At 36.2% G+C, this 25,861-nt stretch overlaps 1 protein-coding gene across 2 annotated transcripts in view; it reads left to right on the forward strand.

The window, feature by feature from the left end:
• The window catches only part of SGO2 (shugoshin 2), a 30,223-nt gene extending 7,154 nt beyond the window's left edge, over nucleotides 1-23,069 (forward strand). Inside the window, exons 2-9 of one of the 2 annotated variants that reach the window (XM_006059335.4) lie at nucleotides 2,519-2,653; nucleotides 4,882-5,057; nucleotides 6,073-6,150; nucleotides 7,150-7,235; nucleotides 10,649-10,875; nucleotides 12,127-15,264; nucleotides 17,454-17,604; nucleotides 21,151-23,069. In XM_006059335.4, the coding sequence (XP_006059397.4) occupies nucleotides 2,521-2,653; nucleotides 4,882-5,057; nucleotides 6,073-6,150; nucleotides 7,150-7,235; nucleotides 10,649-10,875; nucleotides 12,127-15,264; nucleotides 17,454-17,604; nucleotides 21,151-21,166 (4,005 nt within the window). In that variant the 5' untranslated portion in view covers nucleotides 2,519-2,520 and the 3' untranslated portion in view covers nucleotides 21,167-23,069. Of the gene's footprint in view, nucleotides 1-2,518; nucleotides 2,654-4,881; nucleotides 5,058-6,072; nucleotides 6,151-7,149; nucleotides 7,236-10,648; nucleotides 10,876-12,126; nucleotides 15,265-17,453; nucleotides 17,605-21,150 lie in introns of those variants that run through there. The other variant, XM_044937013.2, reaches the window with a different exon arrangement.
• Nucleotides 23,070-25,861: the final 2,792 nt, after the last annotated feature.

A 25,861-nucleotide genomic window follows, 5' to 3' on the forward strand; every position in this document is an offset into this window, starting at 1 on the left:
ATTCAAGTGGAGTTGTGGAGTAGATAATGATATGAATCCAGGGAAGTTTAGGAAAGAGTTCCAGACAGAGGACATAAATTTTGAAGTTCTTGACATCTAGGTGTTATTTTAAACCATGACTATGAATTCACTGGAAGAGTGAGGGTAGATAAAGAAATCCAAGAAGAGAACCTATTATAGCTTCAGTTCAGTTCAGTTCAGTTGCTCAGTTGTGTCCGACTCTTTGCGACCCCATGAATCGCAGCATGCCAGGCCTCCCTGTCCATCACCAACTCCCGGAGTTCACTCAGACTCATGTCCATCGAGTCAGTGATGCCATCCAGCCATCTCATCCTCTGTTGTTCCCTTCTCCTCCTGGCCCCAATCCGTCCCAGCATCAGAGTCTTTTCCATTGAGTCAACTCTTCGCATGAGGTGGCCAAAGTACTGGAGTTTCAGCTTTAGCATCATTCCTTCCAAAGAAATCCCAGGGCTGATCTCCTTTAGAATGGACTGGTTGGATCTCCTTGCAGTCCAGGGGACTCTCAAGAGTCTTCTCCAACACCACAGTTCAAAAGCATCAATTCTTCGGCGCTTAGCTTTCTTCACAGTCCAACTCACATCCATACATGACCACAGGAAAAACCATAGCCTTGACTAGATGGACCTTTGTTGGCAAAGTAATGTCTCTGCTTTTGAATATGCTATCTAGGTTGGCCATAACTTTCCTTCCAAGGAGTAAGCGTCTTTTAATTTCATGGCTGCAGTCACCATCTGTAGTGATTTTGGAGCCCAGAAAATAAAGTCTGACACTGTTTCCACTGTTTCCCCATCTATTTCCCATGAAGTGGTGGGACCAGATGCCACGATCTTCGTTTTCTGAATGTTGAGCTTTAAGCCAACTTTTTCACTCTCCACTTTCACTTTCATCAAGAGGCTTTTGAGTTCCTCTTCACTTTCTGCCATAAGGGTGGTGTCATCTGCATATCTGAGGTTATTGATATTTCTCCCGGCAATCTTGATTCCAGCTTGTGTTTCTTCCAGCCCAGCGTTTCTCATGATGTACTCTGCATAGAAGTTAAATAAACAGGGTGACAATATACAGCCTTGACGAACTCCTTTTCCTATTTGGAACCAGTCTGTTGTTCCATGTCCAGTTCTAACTGTTGCTTCCTGACCTGCATACACATTTCTCAAGAGGCAGATCAGGTAGTCTGGTATTCCCATCTCTTGAAGAATTTTCCACAGTTTCTTGTGATCCACACAGTCAAAGGCTTTGGCATAGTCAATAAAGCAGAAATAGAGGTTTTTCTGGAACTCTCTTGCTTTTTCTATGATCCAGCAGATGTTGGCAATTTGGTCTCTGGTTCCTCTGCCTTTTCTAAAACCAGCTTGAACATCAGGAAGTTCACGGTTCATGTATTGCTGAAGCCTGGCTTGGAGAATTTTGAGCATTACTTTACTAGCGTGTGAGATGAGTGCAATTGTGCGGTAGTTTGAGCATTCTTTGGCATTGCCTTTCTTTGGGATTGGAATGAAAACTGACCTTTTCCAGTCCTGTGGCCAGTGCTGAGTTTTCCAAATTTGCTGGCATATTGAGTGCAGCACTTTCACAGCATCATCTTTCAGGGTTTGAAATAGCTCAACTGGAATTCCATCAAGAGACTAAGAAGCAGCAGCTAGTTAGCTAGAGGGAAAAAAATAACAGGAGTTTGTGGTGTTCTTGTAGCCAAGAAAATACCATTTTTGAGGAGGAAGGATAAATTAACCACATTTAATGCTGCTGTTAAATTAGATGAGGATTGAGAACTGACCATTAGGTTAACAGTATGAAGGTCATGAGAAACCTTGACAAATGTCATTTTGTTGGAATAGAGTAAAAGCCTGAATGAAGTAGAGTTACAAGAAGATTGGAAACTGACTATAGATACCTTTTTTTTTTTAATGAGTTTTGTTGTAAAGGCTGCAGAAAATGGAATGAATATCTGAGGATGAAGTGGGAACAGTCCCCATAGGTTTAGGTATATCTCTTCTGTTCATAACTCCAAGTTTACACTTCTTATTTTGCATCACAGTATAGTCTGTGCCCACGTTCTATAACTCTGCATTCCTATGCAGCCTGATCCTGTTTTCTGTACCCAGTGCCTACCTGAGCTCCTGGCAGGCAGACGTAATGATATAGGTTTGAGTGAAAAAGTCATTTACCTTTTTAGGATTCTACTTTTAAACCATTTTTGATTACATTCATAGTTTCAGATTTTATATGAAGGGTTCTGCAAATACTTATGCATGGCAACCCACTCCAGTACTCTTGCCTGCAAAATCCAATACTTGCCTGGACGGAGGAGTGTGGTAGGCTACAGTCCATGGGGTCACAAAGAGTCAGACACAACTGAGCGACTTCACTTTCACTTTCACTTTATGTACAAAGCATATTATTTAAGTCATAATTTACTTCTTAGAGTGTATTTATCAGTTGCTCTTTTTCCCTTTATTAATTAATACTATGATTTTCTGCTTCCTTTCTTTTTTTACTTCAGTGATGGAGTACCCAGCAATGGAAACCAGTTCACTTTTTACCTCAGGAATTAAGAAACATGTGAAAGACAGAAGAATTTCAAAGACTACTAAGTTGAATGTTTCTCTTGCTTCAAAAATAAAAACAAAAATAATAAGTAAGTGTCATTTGTCTAAAGTATGCTCATATTTTTAATTTTTTCTGGAGAATTGATATAGTATTTGGTACTCTATCAAATATAGAAAACGACTGTTGTATTAAATGATACCTTCTCTATTCAATCCTTCATCTCTTTCAACTCCTTTTATTTGGGGGTGCTTATGATGAATTACTGTCAGTCATGACAGCTGAATTTTCAGCAGTGAGGCTGGGGGATGGGTGGCCCAAGGCAGTTACCTCCTACACTGCAAAGAAAATACCAAAGTGATATTTCTGAAAAAGAACTTGAAAAAAGTGATGGATTGTCCTTCTGATATGTTGTAGCATTTGGATGCTGGGTAATCTAGGGGTGGCTGGACTATATAGTGTGCTATAGTGGGTGATTTTATATAACCAAAGCTCATCATGAGGGCACTGAGCACTTTGGAGATGGGGTTTCATGGATTCTGGAGCTAAGATGTTGAAAGGCAAAAAAAGAAGGTGAGGAAAGTTCCCCCAAATAAATTTGCATTACTTCAGAAAATTATCTCAATGATTCATCTTCATTTTAGCCTAATTGGGGGAGGATTCCTGCTGCTGTAGCACATGGAGGAGGTAATTGTGCCTTGTGAAATAGCCAAGCCTCCTGAGTATCTTTAACTCATAGTTTTGATCCTTCCAAGGTCTCTAGGACCATCCTTTATATCAACCCACTTTCTGTAGTGGCAGTTTCCTGTTCTCTTTGACAGGACCACTGCACACCCACTGTTATGAAGGAATACACTGAGTTTGAAGAATGTAACAGCAAAATGTTATTATCCTTAGCTTCTACAAGTCCTGAACTGCTTCTAGTCTTACCGCCCTTTGATATGTCAAAGGTGGCTGTCATTAGTGAGATATGTTATTGAATGAAAGTTGCTCAGTCATGTCCTACTCTTTGCGACCCCACAAACGGTAGCCTACCAGGCTCCGCCGTCCATGGGGTTTTCCAGGCAAGAGTACTGGAGTGGGGTGCCATTTCCTTCTCCAGGGGACCTTCCCAACCCAGGGATCGAACCCGGGTCTCCTGCATTGCAGACAGATGCTTTACTGTGTGAGAATAGTGGCATGTAAATCAAAATTGTGAAAATATAATTATGCTTTAGGTGTACTAAGGGAACACTATGTGTAAGGTGAGCTTTACTAAGGAATTCACAATTAAATTTCTTTGCTAAAAACAGGAAAGCATTCTAAATTAAATTATATTTACATAGTGCTTGTAAAGAGAAGGGATCAAGTACAGGTTGCAATAGATACATAGAAATAAGAGGGTATTTGGGGTAGAGCTAGAAGGTCCCACAGGATTTAGATAATCTGTCCAACATTACAGTAAGTATGTTCCCTTTCACTAGAGGTTTTGAAAAATGGACTTTGGGAGCATTAGTGTGTTCAATTCTGGAGCCACAGAAACTGACTCTAAAATTTTCACAGATAGGCCTAATTTCACAGATCCCCTAATTTCTCTGGGACATCTTTAGTTACAGCTTCTCTGTCCTACCTCCTCGTCAAAGATAGGAAGGAAGGTAGAGCAACAAGTAACAAGATTTAGTTTTTGTGACTGATCTAATTATCTGGAATGCTGGAATATTGTGTCTATGGGCTTCCCTGGTAACTCAGCTGGTAAAGAATCCACCTGCAATGCAGGAGACCCTGGTTCAATTCCTGGGTTGGAAGTTCCCCTGGAGATGGGATAGACTACCCACTCCAGGATTCTTGGGCTTCCCTGGTGGCTTAGTCAGTAAAGAATCTGTCTGCAATGCGGGAGACCTGGGTTCGATATATGGGTTGGGAAGATTCCCTACAGAAGGGCATAGCCACCTACTCCAGTATTCTTTCCTGGAGAATCCTCATGGACAGAGGAGCCTGGTGAGCTACAGTCCATGGGGTCAAAAAGAGTCAGACACAAACTGCACAACTAAGCACAGCACACACAGCACTGTGTCTGTACTAGAGTCCTCTTATTCCTGACTCTCTATTCACAAACATTCTGCATTTCTCTCAACTTTTATTCATCTTGTATCTAGCTTTTATTTCTTCAGTTCCAAACTCTGGGTACATTTTTTTCCAAAACTACATCTGTGTTGTCATTCTCTCTACCTTCAGCTAAAATTTACAAAGTGAAATCAGTTTTGTTCAAAATAGTTTTATTAAGAAATATGAAAATGCATTAAGATGTTCAGTATTAACTCTTACAATTTTTTTTTACAGACAATTCTTCTATTTTCAAAATTTCTTTAAAGCATAACAACAGGGCATTAGCTCTGGCTCTTAGTAGAGAGAGAGAGAATTCTCGCAGAATTACAACTGAAAAGATGCTGTTGCAAAAAGAAGTGGATAAACTGAATTTTGAGAACACGTTTCTTCGTCTAAAGCTAAATAATTTGGTATGGAAACTATATTGTGTTTGAATTCTGAAACTGTATTATTATAGAAGTTCCAAAAATGTTTTTTTAATCTGTAATTAGTGTAAAAAAATTATTGAAAGATTGTGCTATGTTAATGGACAAATTGTTAATGGGTAATGAAATAGGTGTCTTGAATCTACATTCTGAATGTGTACTTGCTGCTCTGCAAACTAGTATAATACCTTAATCAACATTTGATTGCTTATCATAAGCAAAACTTGATACATTAATATATCTTAAGAAGATTAGATCAATGCAATATGTAAAGCAATTATCCTTCAGTTAAAAATAAATAAATTTTTAAAAATTAAAAAAAGGAAAAAGAAAAAGATTGACATGTTTTCTCCAGTGAATTGAAAGGAGGGAAGTTCTCTTGAGTGTGTTCCCTCAATGGCAACTTTCCACTGGCTACAAGCCAAGTATCAGTAGAATGAAGATTGTAGTCATTGCTTTTCCTTCCGAATTCCAACTCTGTCCACAGATAGGGCAGTAAGAGCCAGTGCTCAGCTAGGTTACAACTGTAACTCTTAACTCCATAGTGAGTAGAAATTAATGGAAAATGGAAAGATGACTTACTATGCTTATTGGAGGTGAAATTCCTATGACTGACAGCCTATGGTCACTTGCCACATGATATATTATTATGAGAAGATTGAAAAATATAAGAAGGGACTTCCCTGGTGGTCCATTGGTTAAGACTCCACGCTTCCAATGCAGGGGGTGTGAGTTCGATCCCTGGTCAGAAAATTAAGATCCCACATTCCATGTGGTATGGCCAAAAAAAACGAAAATTTATAGTTGATAGCTCAAAAGCATTCAAAATATATGTGTGTGTCTGTATGTATGTGTCTGTGTCTATTTGAACTATACAGTGTAACACCTTTTTAGCTCAATGTGATCTCAGTATTTTTTAAGTCTTTTCAACTGATGGTATTCATAAAAATATAGTAAACTCAAAATTTTAAGTGATTAAAAAGGTCTTTCCTTATTTCAGAATAAGAAGCTTATAGAAATAGAAGCACTCATGAACAATAACTTGATAACTGCAATTGAAATGAGCACTCTTTCTGAGGTAAGTAGAATTTATGCTAAATAGTGTAATATTTTTTAACATTACTGAAGATAATTGAGATTAGTTACATAGCATCAAGGTTAGGTTCATATCTTAAACTTTGTACAAAGGAATGGAGATAATGCTAATTTTAATTGGCTAACAGCAGACTGTTATTTGATATAATTGGTTATTAAAATTCTTGTGTAAAAATTAACTATTGATTAAAAGTAACATAAGACTAGACAGCTCAGTGGAACACAGGATTAAACAGACTCAAAAACATAAAAGATATTAGTAGAAAAGTAGTATTTCTAATTAGAGAAGAATTGGTATTATTTTAGAAGATAGAAACAATTGAAAAACTCTTAGGGAAAAAAGTAGAGGTAGATCCTAGAGCCCCATGTTGTTCAAGGATTAACTGACTATGTAGAAATATTGTGTATGCATGGGTATACACGTGTGTATTTATTCATAGGCATAGAATAAAATTTGGGAGGTTATATACCAAAATATTAGTAGTGATTATTTTTGTATGGCATGATTAAGGATGAACTGTGTTTAATGTTCGGAGAAGGCAATGGCACCCCACTCCAGTACTCTTGCCTGGAAAATCCCATGGGCGGAGGAGCCTGGTAGGCTGCAGTCCATGGGGTTGTGAAGAGTCAGACACGACTGAGCGACTTCACTTTCATTTTTCACTTTCATGCATTGGAGAAGGAAATGGCAACTCACTCCAGTGTTCTTTCCTGGAGAATCCCAGGGATTGGGGAGCCTGGTGGGCTGCCGTCTGTGGGGTCGCACAAAGTTGGACACGACTGAAGCGACTTAGCAGCAGCAGCAGCAGCAGTGTTTAATGTTATCATCTTATTATTCTCATTAAACTATTGAAGGCTAAACACAAGAATTGTTCCATTACTATTAATATCCTTGTATAATTTGGTACTTTAATGACAAACATGGTTTAATGAGATTAGAAATTTCATTCATTTTCATTTTCTTTGTTCTTTTCAAAAATAGTTCCATCAGAGTCCCTTTCTACTGCCAAGTAGCAAGAAGAAACGGGTTAGTAAACAGTGCAAATTGACACGTCTTCCATTTGCAAGGTAATTGCTTCACAACTTGTTTAAATATTGACTTGCACACTTCTGCCTGAATTGGACTTTGAGTAGTTTTTATTTGGTCTGCTTCCTTGAAACAGAAAAACATTTAAAAATAAATAATGACATACTCATCAATATTGTACCAGTGAAAGAAATTAAAGATATCATCTAATGGAATTCAGTTTTAGACTTTGAAATAATGTTCAGCTTTCCCATAGTTTCTGGAGAAGACAGTGGCATAGGTACACCTTGAGTTACATGGGTTTGAATTCAGTGTTTGAGAGTACTTAGATTTTCACGTAACAGTCATTGTCTATATGTGTCATACGGTGTTCAGGTTGCCTATTAAGGCAGAAATGAGATGGTCTGCGGTATCTTGCTACAGTAGGTTGTATTGGGTCATCTGTGGAACCCTGCTATTCTTCAGTTCCTTCTTTTCCTCCAGGTCACCACTGGCCTCTTATTTTTTGTTGGATATATCTGATAACTATTTCTACCTTTACTATCTTGCATACTACTCAGACTTTAACTTTCATCATTACTATTCACCTGACCAAAATTCCCATTTCTAGAATAATTTGATTATAATCTTAGTATCCTTGCCTGGAGAATTCCATGGACAGAGGAGCCTGGAGGGCTACAGTCCATGGGATCACAGAGTTGGACACGACTGAGTGACAAACACTTTCACTTTTCACTATCTTAGTAAATACCCTATTTCAAACCTATCACTTTTAAAGACAGTTATTGAGGTACAGAGAGTTTAAATGACTAAGTGAGTTAATAGCATTGATCAGAATGCCCTTATCTCTTTTAAACAGTGCTCTTCTGTTACCCAAATTACAGGTTTAATGTATTTATTCAAGTGTACAAGTATATGCACCTATGTATTGAAGTGGTATCTGTACCATAGTAAAAAAAAAAATGCTTGTATCTATTGTATCATTTTCTATACATTCCAGTTTGTGCCATTGTTCTCTCTGTTTTGTACTGGTGCCACTCTGCACCTGTACATTTTAATTAATTTAGTTTTTAAATGGTTTTTATTGTCTTGTAGGTACGCAGTTCTTTTTCAAGAAAATCTTGACTGTTATTATACTTGCATTATTTCATATAAATTTATGAATTAAGTGTTAACTTACCCTCCAGAAAATTTTTATTTTTTTTTAAGTAAGCTTTTGTTTGAAGTATAATATATATTTTTAAAAAGTGCAAAAATCTTTAGAGAATGGTGAATGTTCACAGTGAACACTATGGTATAACCAATACTCAGACCAAGAAACAGAATATTGCCAATACCTCAGATATCCCTGTGCCCCTTGCCAATCACTACTCACCACCCACCCAAGGATAAATATTATACTGACTTTTTACATTGTAGATTAATTAATTTTGCCTAGCTTTGAATTTCATATAATGAAATCATACAGGATGTGTGATTTTTGTCTCCAACTTCTTTATCTCAGCATTGTGTTTGTGAGATTCATCCATATTGTCCTATATAGTTGTAGATCAGCCTTTCTTATTGCTGTGTAGTGTGCCATTGCATGATTTTTCCATAATGTTTTCATCCTTCGGGTTCTTTTTATTGTTGTTAGTTTTGGTCTCTTATAAGTAATTCTGCTGTGTTTCTGCCTTTTGATTAATATATGTATACATTTTTTAGGTATATATTTAGAATTGCTGGGTTTTTATATATTTGGCTTTGGAATGATCTGTTAAACAGTTTTCTATAGGTATTATACCAATTTATATTTCTAGCAGCAATATATGAAAATTTTTATTGTTACGTATCTCCAACAACACTTGTTATTGTCCATCTTTTTCATTTTAGTCATGTGGGGAGTGTTATAGGTATTACACTGAAGTTTTAATTTCCCTGATAGTTAATGAAGTTAAGCATCTGTTTATATGTTTATTTTCTTTCTATCAGGTTATCTTTTTTTTATATATAGGTTTGTAATCTTTCTGTACACCATATGTAAATCCTTTCTGCATTTCAAATGTTTTTTACCCTGTGGCTTGCCTCCTTACTCTCTTAATGGTATCTTTGGATGAATCCAATTTATATATGTATATCTATTTGCACAAAATTTGGGACTCCCCTCTCCACTTGTCCTGTTATTTTTCTCATCACACACACTTTACAGCAGTTGTAGTTGTCCTGAATTCTGACCTTGAACTAATACTAACAAAACTAGATTTTAACTTTTAGAAAATGTGGCACTGACTGAGGTTTGTAAAGAGTGGGAAGCTTGTTCTTTTTCCAAGTGCCAACCTCTCTTCTGTATCTAGTTGCTTTTTATAGACTCTCCAGTGACTTCGGGTAGTTTTTTAAATTTCTTCTAGAATTTATAGCTTTTATGTTTGATAAGGTTGATTCAATAGTAACTATTTGGCTATTATGTGAAGCAGAACCTCTCCTCTGTTTATTTTTACTAACTTGTTTCTTTAAGTGATATAGACATTTCCTCCCAATGGTTATTCTATTAATAGTTGCCTTTAAATATTTAACAAATATTTTCTATTTATTTTATCATCATCAGTAATTTTTAAATATCTATAATTTGGCATATAAGGCAAAATCTTTATCATTGGAGTCTATTACTCTTTATTCTTTGAATTCAAAACAGTCATTTTGTCTAATTGGGGCTTCCCAGGTGGTGCTAGTGGTAAAGAACCTGCTGGTCAATGCTGGAGACATAAGAGACACAGGTTTGATCCCTGCATCTGGAGGAGGGCATGGCAACCCACCCCAGGATTTTTGCCTGGAGAATGCTGTGGACAGAGAAACCTGGCAAGCTACAGTCCATAGAATTGCAAAGAGTCAGACGCAACTGAAGGGATGTAGCATGCATACACACACACACTCTTTATTCTTTGAATTTGAAACATTTTGTCTAATTATTTCTGTAGCTTTCTGTATTTTTCCCCCCATAGATTTAATTACTCTAGGAATATGGCTTTAGTTTACATGGATACCTTTTGGAAACAGCAAATTTTACAGCACACAAAACTTTACATACGATTGTATAGTAAGAGTTCGGGGTTTTCCATAGAATTAATTACAGGAAAATTATAAATATTATACATGAATATTTGTAAGTATGTTTGAACTTTATTCATTTCATTAGTATTATTATCCTAATAGCTCAACCAAGGATTATATCATTTATCTCCTTTTGGAACCACTGGAGAAAAGACGATAAGAAGCATTCCTGTTTTATTCCAAGTTCTGTTCTATTAGAAACTACCTGTTTCCTTCCTATAATTGCCTTCATTGAATGCAAAATGGTACCAGGGTGGGTTTGTGGTTGGCTCTTAAATAAGTGGAGTGTAGAAACAACTCTCCATGTAATTTTCTAAATAATTCTTATAAAATACAAAATTACCCATTCATTCTTACTTACCCTTAGGGTTCCATTAACTTCAGATGATGATGATGATGAAGATAAAGAGAAAATACAGTGTGATGACAGCACCATATCAAAGACATCGCCTGATAGTCCCTCTTTGGTATCAGCAAGACCAGTATCAACTCAGAATAATTTGAGATTGCTATTTGTTAAAGAAAATGATCAGAATGTCTGTAGTGTAAATGATTCAGAACATGTTTCTTCTATTGTTGATACACTTCCCAAAGGTGAGATATTTTTAAAGTTCATTTTGAGTATCAGTATTAAATAGTTGTTGCTGCTGCTGCTGCTAAGTCGCTTCAGTCGTGTCCAACTCTGTGCAACCCCATAGACGGCAGCTCACCAGTCTCCCCCCGTCCCTGGGATTCTCCAGGCAAGAACACTGGAGTGGGTTGCCATTTCCTTCTCCAATGCATGAAAGTGAAAAAAAGTGAAATAGCTCAGTCATGTCTGACTCTTAGCAACCCCATGGACTGCAGCCTACCAGGCTCCTCTATCCATGGGATTTTCCAGGCAAAAGTACTGGAGTGGGTTGCCATTGCCTTCTCCGATTAAATAGTTAACATTCACCAAATTTTCTTGAGGGCTATCATGTATAAACAGTTAATAAGTTAGATTTCTTATGTTACAGATTTACTAACTTACACCATTTAAAATTTCTGGTGAAAAACTTAATTTAAAAGTAAATGCTGACAAATGTGAGGTCCACAGTGGCTAATACTATTACTTTGGAAACAGTATTTAGAAATGAGCTGCCCTAAAGAGCTTTTTGTGGTATCTTAGCTTATGAATTAAAAGTATGTTATTTAGTTACATCCTTTCCTTTTCATAGATATGAAAATTGAGACTTTAGATAGGTGTAGTGACTTTTTCAAGATCATAACCAGTACTGGTAAACCAAAAACTTGAGCCTGGGTAATGGTTGAGCAAGAAAAAATGGTGACACATATTTTTATGGTTTTTAAAATAATAATCCTGTGATGTAGTCTGGGTTATATATTTGACATAGAATTTCAGATTGGCATATGAAACCATAACTATATTGAATTTGGAGTTTGAATTATTTTCCATTCTAAAAATGTATCTGAGTATGTGTATATAATTTTATAAATTTTAGCTGCTTGCTAATAACATTTTGACAATAAGCCTTATTAGAGTTATCACTATTATTTGGGTTCATTTGCTGGCCTCCTCCCACTTAGAAACTTACCTTAATGTTCATGGTTTTACTGCTGGCTATTCTCCACTCTACACTTGAGGCCAAGGCAGAGTGAATTCCAAGTACATATTTTCTGTAGATAGAAATGTAAAATCTGACTTATGCTTACTCCAGTCGGTTCTACTTTATTTTTTATCAGCATAGATTCTTCATAATGTAAGTTATCTAAACAGAATGCATTGTCAGAAATCCTTTCTCTGAAAGTAATAAATTACTTGTTACTACTTATTTCTGAATTTTGTTTTTCTTTATTTTACAGAAAACCATTCCCACTCAGACCAAAGTTCTAGGAGCTCTCTAACAAGTGAGAAGAAAAATGCCCAGGCAATCAGCCACAAAAAAGAGAAGTCATCTCCTAGTAATGTGACTAAAAGGAAAAAACGTGTTTCATCTTGGGAGTCAGATAATCCTGCAGACACTCCCTGTGTAACAGATTTAGATCAACAACAGGTTTCAAGTCCAATATTAAATTGGAATAATGAGATAAAAGATTATACTAATGAAACAAATACAATGCAGAGAAACATATTGTGCCTTCCTGCCTCATCTGAGTCTGCAAGTGAACCTCCTACAAAAAGCATGAATCCACTTCAGGGTAATGACTTTCAGTTGCAGAAAACTGTGTATGATGATGACATGGATTTAACTGCTAGTGAAGTCAGCAAAATTATTACAGTTTCAACAGGCACTAAGAAGAAAAGAAAGAAAAATCCAGATGATTGTGGAATGAAAACTTTCAGAAAAGTGAAAGATCCAAGCTCTGAAAAAAAGAGAGAAAGATCAAAGAGACAATTTGAAAATTGTTCAGGTGCGAATATTGAGGAAAAAATTGAAAGTGGACCAGAAAGATCTGTTGACTTAGATGGTGAAGGGGATTCAAGAGATCCAAATTTTGTCTTCAGTACTCAGTTGAACACGCTGAAGAAAATAACCCTTCCTAATGGCTTTGATCAGGGTGACAAACAAAGTATGCAGTGTAACCAAAAGAAGAAAAGAATTCATGTAACAGATGAGCAAGAGGAAACATATTCTTTCTCCCAAAGTTCAGATAAATTCCCACAGGATAGTAAATTTGATTTGTGTCCAAGTTCTCTAACTTGTAAGAAGAGTAAAGCTTCTAGACAGACATTTGTGATTCATACGTTAGAAAAAGATAACTTATTCCCAAGCCAAAAGGTTCAAGAAACCACCTCTGAAAATCTAGGTGTCACAAATGAATTTCAAACAGCTTATCTTTCCAACAAAGGTAATCCAAAGTTACGTGATGATGAGACCCAAAATATGTTTGATTTGAAAAAGCATGTCACTGATACACAACCCACTCAGCAAAATGAATCAAAAATAAATAAAGTTTGGCAGAAAATAAATCGGAAAACAGAAATAATTTCTAAAATGAACCAAATACTTGGGGATAATACTAAAGATGTGCAAGGCCCAGAAAAAGGTAACTTTTCCTTCCAAACCCAAGAGGATAAAGAAACCATCTCTAGAAACCTAGATGTTTCAAATGAGTTTCAGAAATCTGTTCTTTCCACTGTCAATAATGGAAACCTGTGTGATTGTGAAACCCAGAATGTGTTGGGTTTGCAAAAGCAGATCACCGACGCATACCCTGTGCAGCAAAATGAATCAAGAATTAATAAGACTCTTAGGCAGAAAGTAAATCGGAAGACAGAAATAATTTCCACAGTGAATCATTTAGATAACACAAGTGAGTATTGCCCAGAAAAGGGTAAAGAAATCATCCCTGAAAACCCACTGGATACACATGAGTTTCAAACACCCACTCTTTCTTCCAAAGACAGTAGAGACCTAAATGATTATGACACTCAGAATGTTTTGGGGCTGAAAATGAATGTTCATGATATACAACCTGCTTGTCAGAATGAATCAAAAATAGATAAGCTTAGGCAAAAGGTATGTCGGAAGACAAAAATCATTTCAGAAGTCAACCAAATATATATGCGTGATGACAAAGGCAGGCATGACCCAGAAAAAGGTAACTTACTTTCTCTAATCCAAAAAGATAAGGAAATCATCCCTGAAAACCTGGAAGACACAAATGAGTTTCAGATAGTTGACCCTTCCCCTGGAGTTAATAGGAACCTATGTGATTATGAGACTCAAAACCTTTTAGGGGTGAAAAAGTGTGTTACTGATACTGGGAAGCAAAAGGAATCAAAAATAAATAAGAGACCCAGGCAGAAAGTAAGTCGGAAGACAGAAATAATTTTGGAAATGAACAGAAAAAATGAGTTTAACAATAAAGGTATATGTGACCCAGAAAAAGGTGACTTCTCCCTAACCCCAAATAATGAAGAAACCATTTCTGAAAACCTAAAAGTCACACATGAATTTCAGACAATTTATCTTTCCACCAAAGATAATGGACATTTATATGATTATAAGACCCAGAATATGTTGGATTTGACAAAGCATGTCACTGATAAGCAACCTACTCAGCAGAATGAATCAAAAATAAATAAGAACCTTAAGCAGAAGCAGAAAGTAAATCGGAAGACAGAAATAATTTCTGAAATGTGCCAGATATATGAGGATAATGATAAAGATGTGCATGGCCAAGAAAGGTATACAAAAAATCTTGATTTTAAAATAAATAAACAAAGACCTGAAGGCCAAGCTGTTATTAGTGGATACTGTATGGAAATCAACAGTGATGAGAAAGAAAATTGTGGTGAAATTTCAAATCCTTATAAACCAATTAAAAAGCATGGGAAAGAATCAGACAAGGCAAAGAACATTTTGGCAAAAAGTGACAACATGCCTGTTTTGCAGTTGACAGGTTCTTCACAGATGTCTGTCTTAGAACTAGGTTTAAAACATATTACTGATGAGGCAGATTCTGACACTGGAAACCACGTGGAACCACATAGGAGTCCGAAGCTAAGCACTAAAACTCTGAATAGAAAGAGAAAGAGCCATTTTGTGGAGGTGATGAAGGAAGGAGAGTGCCAGGTCAAAAAAGTAAATAAGATGACATCCAAATCAAAGAAAAGGAAGACGTTCGAAGATCCTTCTCTGGATAGTCATGAACTAGTGGAGATGATGTCCGACACCATTCAGAAAGTGTCAGTTGAACCTGAGGACACTGTTAAGGGAAAAAAGTTGGAAAATGTGGAAACTGTCAAAATTAAACCAGACTTTTACACAAAAATGTTGATACCTTTATCTCAAATGTATTCACCTAGCAGACAAGATTCCTCCCGTAACAGTGTTCTTGAGGGTTCAGTACCTTTGAGTATTTCTTCTAATAAAAATCTTAAAGAAAATTTTGCCCCAGAAAGCTCACCCATCTTTCAAGTAAGTGATGAGGTACATGAGAAGATGAAAGACATGAAATTTAAAGTTGACCAAAGACCACAAAGATCAGAAATAGGTAGGTCCATACCCAAAGTGATGAAGTTTTAAAATTATATATATATTCATTTAGCCAGTAAAGCATTTCCTATTATAACTGATTTTTACGGAATTTTAAAATAATGTATAACTATGGAGCCTGATCTATAGAAGCAATATGGAGGAATTGAAAGAAAGCTTAATACTTTAAAAAGGTAACAATGAGAGTGGCTTGGACATTCATGTATTTGGCCTTTAGCACAAAGTTGTCTGATGATGACATTGGGCAGATGATTTCCGTTTTCATATTTTTGAAGGAAATTGAGTGTTTTAAATGTGGCAGCAGAGGATAAGATGGTTAGACACCATCATCAACTCAATGGATATATATATATATATATATATATATATATATATATACACACACCTGCTATATGTTAGTCACTCAGTCGTGTCCAACCCCATGGACTATAGCGCACCAACCTCCTCTGTCCATGGAATTCTTCAGGCAGGAATATTGGAGTGGGTTGCCATTTCCTTCTGCAGGGAATCTTCCCAACCCAGAGATCAAACCCCGGTCTCCTGCATTGCAGGCAGATTCTTTACCATCTTAGCCAGTTGAGCAAACTCCAGGAGATAATGGAGGACTGAGGAGCCTGGTGTGCTGCAGTCCATGGGGTCATAAAGAATTGGACACGACTTAGCAACTGAACAACAACAATAATGAACTGCCCTAGTTTGATTTTACCAAAGACAGTTGCAAATTTCTTAAGGACGGGACTGTCTCCAACAGCATACATTTAGTATGATCAAAACATTATTCTAGGGACTTTACTGGTGGTCTGGTGGTTAAGATTCCACAGATGCACTGCAGGGTGCACAGGTTTCATCTCCAGTCAGGGACCTATCTTGCATGGCACTGGGTAAAGCCGGAAAAAAAAAAAATTTTAGGTGTTTTAGAGGATTAAAAATTAAGAATACCAGCTCCCTTTCCTCATCCATGTATGGAAAAGTACAGTGTTTAAACATGGCAAATGCTTTAATAAAAGCACACATATGAAGGGATGTAATGATGGGGAATAGTTTTGGCTAGAGAAACCTGCAGAGGCGTCATCAAATACATAGCACTTGAGGACCTAAAAGGATAGATAGGATTTTTAGGTTTAGTGTTTCTTATTTTCTCCAGTTATTAAAATAATGCTCATTGCAGAAAATTGAAAGTAGAGAATCAGAAAATAGGAGGAAAAACCATCACCCAGAAGAACTGCAGTCAACATTTTGCCATATGCATGCAGACTTGAATCTATGCATTTTAAAATATATATTTGAAATCATACTATATATAACATTACTTACCTCACTTTTTCCTCTTAACATTAACATTTTTTTGTTGTTATTAAGGACTTCCTTGATAGCTCATTTTGTAAAGAATCTGCCTGCAAATCAGGAGACCTTAGTTTGATTTCTGGGTTCCGAAATTCTGGAGAAGGGATAGGCTACCCACTCCAGTATTCTTGGTCTTCCCTCGTGGCTCAGCTGGTAAATAATCTGCCTGCAATGCGGGAGACCAGGATTCCATCCCTGGGTTGGGAAGAGCCCCTGGAGAAGGGAAAGGCTACTCACTCCAGTATTCTGGCCTGGAGAATTCCATGGGGTCACAAAGAGTTGGACATGACTGAGCAACTTTCACTTTTGTTACTGGAAATGTTGCTATATTGGACAATTCCCATATCAATTAAATTTTTCTACCAGAAGTGTAACATTTCAATAGATGTATGTAGAACACTAGGACTTTTATGGATAAGACTGTTCGAGGTAAAAGGAATACTGATGTAAAAGAAGTGCAAAGGTCTCGAGTTGCAGGACATTGTAGAGATTGGTAAGCTGTCTTTCACCTGTTTCTCATGTTGCCTTTCATAGTGTGAGCAGTCATTGCCATCGAATGGAATCATAAAGAATTTCTATCAGCCTAAATGATTTTAGTATAAAAATATTACAGGCTACTACATTGATAGTTTGTTTTAGATGGCAAGTCTCTTCCTCTCATTATTGTTAGGAAAAAAAACTGATTTACAGATAATTTCAATGCTACTTTAATAAAATTCAAAGTTATAACTTGATTAAATTGAAACATTTGATACCAATCATTTATAAACCAGTAAATATCCTATATATATTTCAATATCTCTATACTATTAAAAATATTTTTGAAAACAATACTCTTTTCAGGTGTTAGAATGCTACAAGACTTGACAAATACCAGTTTTGTTTCAAATACTGCTGCTAAATTTGAAAAAAAGGTAGAAGACCTATCTTCAGAGCTGCCAAGCCGAAGAAGAAGGTGTACTCCTCTCTCTTTAAAGGAGCCAAGTCTCAAAGGGTGAGTATTTCAATGACATAAAAGTGATTTCAGTGTGGTGCTATAAAATACATGCTTTTAAAAGGATTCCTGCCTGTATTTGAACAGTTTTGAGTATGAATGTCATATATTATTGCTGACATGTAATATGATGTGGTATGATGTGGGTAAGATTTGAAGAAATGCCTTCTTTTAACAGGCTTAAACATTTTTTGTTGCCTACAATTAGCAAACTCCTCGTTAATTGTTACCTCTCTTTATTTTCTACCTTGTCTTTAGAAGAATTCAGAGTGGTTTATATGTCCTTTAGTCTCAAAGTGTAACAGCCCTCTCTTTTTTTTAAACCTCAAATATATCCTCAAAGAGAGGGAAAAGTCTTCCCCTGCCATTTATCCATCCCTCAGCTTTGAGAATTACCAATATTTTGCCATATTTACTTTTACCATCTGTTTTCTGTTGTAGTGTCTTTAAAGCATATCCCTAATATTGAGGCATTTAATTCCTAAAACACTTCTGTGTGTGTGTGTGTGTGTGTGTGTGTGTGTGTATATATATAGAAAACAAGAACTTAATAAAACTGGACAACAGTAATCACAACTAGAAAAATTATCAATAATTCTTCATTGTCATCTAATAGCAAATCCCTAGTCCCATTTCCTTGATTATCTCAAAAATGTCCAAATGCCTTTTACAAACGTTTAATTCAAAAATCCTATTTTTTCCAGGGATAAATAGCTATTTCAGAGAACCTGATCATATTTGGGATGGTATTTTTAAAAGGATAGAAATATCCTCAAATTTTCTCTTTGCATTGTCTCAGTATTTGCTTCTTTATAAATAAAATTAAAGACATTGATTGTTTTAACATGTATTTTTAAAAAATAACCAGCAGATGTCAGTAGTGTAAGAGAGTGTGCAAGAGAAGCCAGTCAAAAGTGAAGGACCAAGGGCTTTTCTAAAAAACAGCTTTTTTGAGCTACAGTTCACATACCATGTATTTCATCCATTTAAAGTGTACAGTTCAGTGGTTTTTCAGTAGATTCACAGACACGCACACCATCACCACAGTCAATTTCAGAACACTTCTTCATTTCAGAAAGAAACCCCATGCCCTTTAGCTGTCATTGCTGTATCCCTCAGCCCTAGACAACCAACTGATCACCTAATTCCTGTTTCTACAGATGTCCTCTTCAGCCATTTCATATGAATGAAATCATATAATATGTGGTCTTTGTGACTGGCCTCTTTCACTGAGCATAATGTTTTCAAGATTCATTCCTGATGAACATGTATGAGTAGTATTTCATTCCTTTCTGTGACTGAATAAACTATTCTATTGAAAATACACCACATTTTACTTATCCATTTGTCTGTTGATGGTAATTTACTTGTTTCCACTTTTTGGCTATTATAAATAATTCTGCTGCAAACATTTGTGAGCTTTTGTGTGTGTGTTTTCATTTCTCTTGGGTATATGCCTAGTTGTGGAATTGCTAAGTCATATGCCGTGTGTGTGCACACTTACATTGTCATGTCCAGCTCTTTGTGACTCTTTGGACTGTAGTCCACCAGGCTCCTCTGTCCATGGATTCTTCAGGCAAGAGCACTGGAGTGGGTTACCATTTTCTTTCTCCAGGGGATCTTCCCAACCCAGGGATCGAACCTGCATCTCCTGTGTCTCCTGCATTGGAGGCAGATTCTTTTACTCACTGAGCCATCATGTTTGTTTGAGGAATTGCTAGATGGTTTTCCAAAGCTGCAGAGAAGTATTACTTCTTTCATCCCTACTACCCTATTCCCATTACTCCTACTTTCTACCCTATTTTTATTACCTCCTGTGGATAGCCAGTTCCTTTTGTTTCTAGGTTATGTATTTCTTGTGCACAAATAAGCAAATATGCATATATCCTCCTTTTTCTTGCATAAAGGTAGTAAGTATACCTAGCTGCTTTGGAGAGCTTTGCTTCTTATCAATTCATTCTAGAAATCACTCCATATCAATTTGGAGAGATTTTTCTCATTCCTTTTTACAGCTAGGTAATAGTTAATAAGTTCTTTTAAAAGAGCTACCTATTCTAAACTATATATAATAAAATGCTCTTATGAATTAGTGTTCTATTTTAATTTAGATCTACTGGGCATGCAGATTATCTGGCAATCAGTTTTGTTGGTAAATTTTTAAAAAGCAAATAACACAATGTACATCAGGATAAATACTAAGAATAATAACAATCCAGTTGCCGCTTTTTCTCTTTGGACTGAGAATGGCATGCAGCAGGTATATCATAGCTTTTGATAGGCCCCCAGTGAGAATAAATCCTGATGAAGACTGCTTACAACATGTTATGGAATGGTCATCATAGGCATTGAGAATGGGAGCAGTTATCAGGAAAGTAATACAAATATCTTTTAAAGTTTTTATCTCTTAAGTCCCAAAGAACTGAACATAACAAAGGGGATATTTTTAATAGTAAAAGCCCTAATCCACAAAGAATATATAAATAGTTATGATATTATATACCAAATAGCATAACAAATACTTTAATGAAGCAAAAACTATAGGAGATACATAAAGACAGATAGGAATACATGAATAAATTTTTATATACTATTCAATATAAAGCAAATAAGGTGGGCAGAAAATTAGTAAGGAGATGGAGATCTAAACAACATAATTAGTAGGGTAAATCTTACGGTTTACATATCAAAGTCCACACTCTGAGAAGAGAGAATACATACTCCTCTTAAGTGTTCATGGCCCAATTACAAAAGCATATCCAATACCATGCTATGAAAAACATAAACCCACCAAGTAAGGTGTATTCCAGGAATGCAAAGTTGGTTTAATATTAGAAAACTTATCATCGTATACCATGTTAATAAGTCTAAGAAAATAAAGCATATGATTTTTTTCATAGATACTGAAAAAGGCTTTGACAAAATTCAGTAGTCACTCATGATTAAAATACGCAATAGACATTGAAGGATACTTTCATAAAATGATGAATTGTACTTGCATACCCTAATCAGCCAGTATCTTGTTTAATGGGAAGACAATAGAGGTATTTACACTTAAGAACAAGTCAAGAATGTCCACTATTCCTGCTAGTAATTCAACAAGGGATTGATGAACTTAATTCAAAATAGTGGTCAGTTCTTGGGAGATGAGAGAGCTGTGATTTTGTCTCCCAAAGAGGAGAACAGTGGGAAGGAGCACACCAGAGGCTTGTGAGATGTGGTAAGAGTTTATTTCTTAACCTGGATGTTGGTGTATCAGCATTTGTAGTTTTAAATTGTACATTTTCATATATTATATGTATGCTAAAGTTCATAATTAAAAAGAAATATATGGTAAAACATGTAATGTTTAAAACCTGGATTAATTAATTTCTCTTAAACCTCATCTGTAATTCCCCGTATCATAGAATATTTTAAATATGTGACACAGCTTGTGGTTTGAGGAATCTGCATTTTATTTTTATGATGCAGCAATTTTTCTTTCCATACTTTGCAGCAAAAACATTAGCTTTAGGTGGTTGTTAATCTTCCTTTTTTTCTACTTTGCAGGAAGATGAGAAGATGAGGTGAATTTATACATTCTGGTTTTCCTGAATTCTCAAACCATAGCAGTTCAAAACAGGGATCTAACTAGGATCAAGAAGATGAAAAGCATGATGAAAAGTTCGGGGTTTTTTTTTTTTTTTTTTTCATCTGCTTTTCTGTGGACTGTTTATTTTTATGTATAGATAATATGCATTAAATAGCTATTTTGTAATATTAAGGACTTTAAGTTATTTTGGTCATCTTATAACTTATCTTCCTGCTCATTTAATCTCCTTTCAACCAAACAACCTTTAACTAAACAATAGCTATTCACCTTTTAACTGAATAAAATGTATTATAAATACTTTTGCACTGATTATCTTGTTATACACCAAACTACCTTGTTTTGTTTTATTTTGTTTTTAAAACCATTCAGTAAATGTGAACACCTATAAGATTTTAAAAGTCACCTTCTGCCCTGGCCAATTTTCTCTCACTCTTCATTCTTCAACTTTCAAAATTACTTGTTTACTGTCAGCTGCTGCATTACTTCCATTATATGTAATCTGATGACTTGAGTGGGTTTATCTCTCAGGTGCTTTTGAATTTGGTTTTTGTAACTTTAAAGATCACTTATTATTCCAGTATTAAAACGTAGTAAATCCTATTCATATCTGAGATTAACAAACATAGCTTACTGTATTGAAGTGATTAATAAAAATCTATTTTGCCTAGATGGAAAAGCTTTCTTATATCCAGCAACTAAATATCCAGCAACTAAAAGAATGAGCCCAAGAAATCTACATTTTGTTTAACAAACACCTCAGATAATGCTGGGGCAGACTGTCCTAGGACCAAACTTTGAGAAACAGTTGTAAGACCACAGAGTCCCATAGATCTTACTCATTTATCAACAGCTTCTGTTGAATGGAGGCTACATGCTTTATTAAAGGAACAATTTACACTGGTTTAGAGCGTGGCACCCTGACAGTTTTTCCTTTCCTGTATTATTATTACTTTAAGGCTTTGAATCTCTGTCATTATCTGGTATTTGGTTTCCTAGTGTTTCTATTTTTTTCCTCCTTTCCATGAGGTTTGTCTTTTTTTTGTTGTTGTTCCCATGCAAATTATTTTTCATTGTATGTATCAGACTTATAATCTTTTATTGTTGGAACTCAGTCACATTAAGAAAGTTTTCCTGTTCCCAGATTAGGAAAGACATTTACCCATGGTTTCATTTTGTTTTGACATTTAAATTTCTGATTCATGTGGATTTTGTTTTATGGTGAGATATGAACACAATTTTTGACCTTTTCCCAAAGGATTGCCCGTTAATTAAAAAGTCCATATTTTCCACTACTGATTTGAAGTCCCACATTTTTCAATGTTGTATTTCCATATACACTTAAACTTATTTCTCAATTTTCTGTTCCCTCTACTAGTTTCTGTCTTTTTATGCCCCTCTATCTTTGTCTTATAGGGACTTTAGGGGAGTTTCAAAACTTCCCTCATGGAGGTTTTCCACATTTCTTGATGCCTTGGCATTCTTTTTTCCTGGTAATACATATAAATGGAATCTTTGAGTCTCTTTTCTAATCGATTATCACTTGTATATATGAAGATTACTGATTTCTGTATGTTAATTACTAAACTCTTATTGTTTATACTATTTTCCATATATATATTTATATATATATTTGAAAACCAGGCTATTTTTCCTCCTTTCTGTCCAATTCTTAGGCCTCTCACTGCTTTCTCTTATGTAACTGCATGGCTGCCAGCTTATATTTAGTGTTAAATAGCAGTGAGAATGGTGGATATCATTGTCTTGTTCCTGATTTTCGTAGGAATGCCTCTGGCTTTACCGCATTAAGTAAGATGCTGTGGAATGAGCTGTTTGTGTATGCTTATAATCACATTAAAGTATTACCCATCAATTATTATTTTATTTGGTGCTTTTTAAATAAATTATGAATGAGTGTCAGATGACTTTTGGTGTGGATGGAGACGGTATTAGACTAGTGGTGTATAATATAGGAAGTAACTATGGGAAGCACCCACCATCTCCGGGGCTGAGGGAATATAAAGAAAAGAATGGAATTATTGAAACTTAAAGACTTAGAGGAAGAGTTCCAGGACTCTAGGGGGAAGGTATTCAACAGATAACCTACCTTAGAAAAAATTAAATGTGTACCTTTTTTAGGGTATACTCTAAAAATTGTAAAGACATCTTAAACTTTTATTCACTAATCTTATTGCTGTCATAATATTGATGTGGTTGTTTTGAAATAGATCTAAGGACAAGGTAAAGCAATTATGTCAAGGTTTTAGAATCATGATTTTTGGCATAAGCAAAAAAGAGATACAATTATAAAACCCAAGAAGTGAAAAAAATTGAATCTGAATTTAATCAAAGGCTTTAGACCCATAGACAAGATACTGGAAGTCAGGATGGAAGAACAAAGAACACCAGGGAGAAGCAACCAGCCATGTTAAATACAGCATATTCGTTCCATGGGACAACTGACCTGGTTTCTTCTTCAGCATGTTCAGTTCAGTCGCTTAGTTGTATCCGATTTTTTGCGACCCCATGGACTGCAGCACACCAGGCTTCACTGTCCATCACCCACTCCTGGAGCTTGCTCAAACTCATGTCCATTCAATAGGTGATGCCATCCAACCATCTCATCCTCCTTCGTTCCTTCTCCTCCTGCCTTCAATCTTTCCCAGCATCAGGGTCTTTTCCAGTGAGTCAGTTCTTCCCATCAGGGGGCCAAAGTATTGGAGCTTCAGCTTCAACATCATTCATTCCAATAAATATTTAAGACTAATTTCATTTAGGATGGACTGGTTGGATCTCCTTGCAGTCCAAGGGACTCTCAAGAGTCTTCAACACTGCAGTTCAAAAGCATCGATTCTTTGGTGCTCCGCTTTCTTTATAGTCCAACTCTCATATCCATACATAAGACTACTGGAAAAAAACCATGGCTTTAACTAGAGGGACGTTTGTAGGCAAAGTAACGTCTCTGCTTTTTAATATGCTGTCTAGGTTGGTCATAGTGTTTCTTCCAAGGAGCAACCCATCTTTTAATTTCGTGGCTGCAGTCACCATCTGCAGGGATTTTGGAGCCCAAGAAAATAACACGTTAATAGCATTAAAAAGGAGGAGTGGGTGAGGAGACTATTTTAGATTTAAAAATGTTAAAGAGACAACAAGGACATCAAATGGGAAAAGGCATTGTTTTTAAGACCCTGGTAAATTTAAAGATGTTAAAATATTCATTTGTTATATGTTGGCATTTGGGCTTTTAAGAAAAAACATTTTAATGCATATTGAAGTATTTAGAGGTAAAATAATGTGTTTGAAATTGGGCTTTAAAATATTTCAGAAAAAATGTGGGAGTGTGGCAAAACGAATGTTTTCAAAGCTCAGTGAGTCAGGTGTATGGGGATGCTAGTTATATTCTTTTATGTACAAAATTTTAGAAATTTTCACAATAAAATGTATATGTTTACATAAATGAGATAGCAAAATGTTCTAGGTATGTTAAAGAGAAGTCTGGGAAAGAGTTTGAATCCATTTGAATTTTTAAAAGGTGTTATAGTGCAGATTTCAAAAATGTAAAAATAGACCAGAAAGTTAAATTCTGTTGTGGACACGGGTGACTTTTATTTTTATGCGTTTAAGTATTTTCCAAGTTTTACTTTTAAAAAAGTCTTTCGAGATGGTTTACATCACTATTGACACCAGATAAACGTTATGGTTATTTACTGGGGAAATTAAGAATAATGATAAAACTTTAAAAATAGTTTATATCAAGGTAGCTCTTGATATTAAAAAAAAAACCCGCAATAATTATATCTTAAAGTGTGAGAGAAAGTTATAAAACCCTCTGTTGTCCTTAAGTTTCTCTCTTGCAAAGCCGTATCGACTGTGATAGTTTCAGTTCAGTTTAGTCGCTCAGTCACGTCCGACTCTTTGCGACCCCATGAATCGCAGCATTCCAGGCCTCCCTGTCCATCACCAACTCCCGGAGTTCACTCAGACTCACGTCCATCGAGTCAGTGATGCCATCCAGCCACCTCATCCTCTGTTGTCCCCTTCTCCTCCTGCCCCCAATCTCTCCCAGCATCAGAGTCTTTTCCAATGAGTCAACTCTTCGCATGAGGTGGCCAAAGTACTGGAGTTTCAGCTTTAGCATCATTCCTTCCAAAGAACACCCAGGACTGATCTCCTTTAGAATGGACTGGTTGGATCTCCTTGCAGTCCAAGGGACTCTTAAGAGTCTTCTCCAACACCACAGTTCAAAAGCATCAGTTCTTTGGTGCTCAGCTTTCTTCACAGTCCAACTCTCACATCCATACATGACCACTGGAAAAACCTAGCCTTGACTAGACGGACCTTTGTTGGCAAAGTAATGTCTCTGCTTTTCAATATGCTATCTAGGTTGGTATCAACTATTAAAAGTACAGACTGCGGCAGGCATGGTGGGAGCGGAGATACAAAAAAACTCCTACTGTTCCCGGACTTCAAATCTAGCTGGAAAGCCATTAAAATGTACTAATATACGACGACGACCGAAGCGACGTCACAGGACCTGCAGTACCTGCTAAGAGGCGGGGGGAGGCAGCACAGAAGCCTGGCGCCTTGGGCGAGGAATTAAGGATCGCGTCCAAAAAAGCCTAGCCAATGGTCTCAGCGCGGAGGGAGCCGGGCGATGACGTTCTGGGATCC

This window comes from Bubalus bubalis, chromosome 2, assembly GCF_019923935.1.
Source record: "Bubalus bubalis isolate 160015118507 breed Murrah chromosome 2, NDDB_SH_1, whole genome shotgun sequence".
NCBI classification, from domain to species: Eukaryota; Metazoa; Chordata; class Mammalia; order Artiodactyla; family Bovidae; genus Bubalus; species Bubalus bubalis.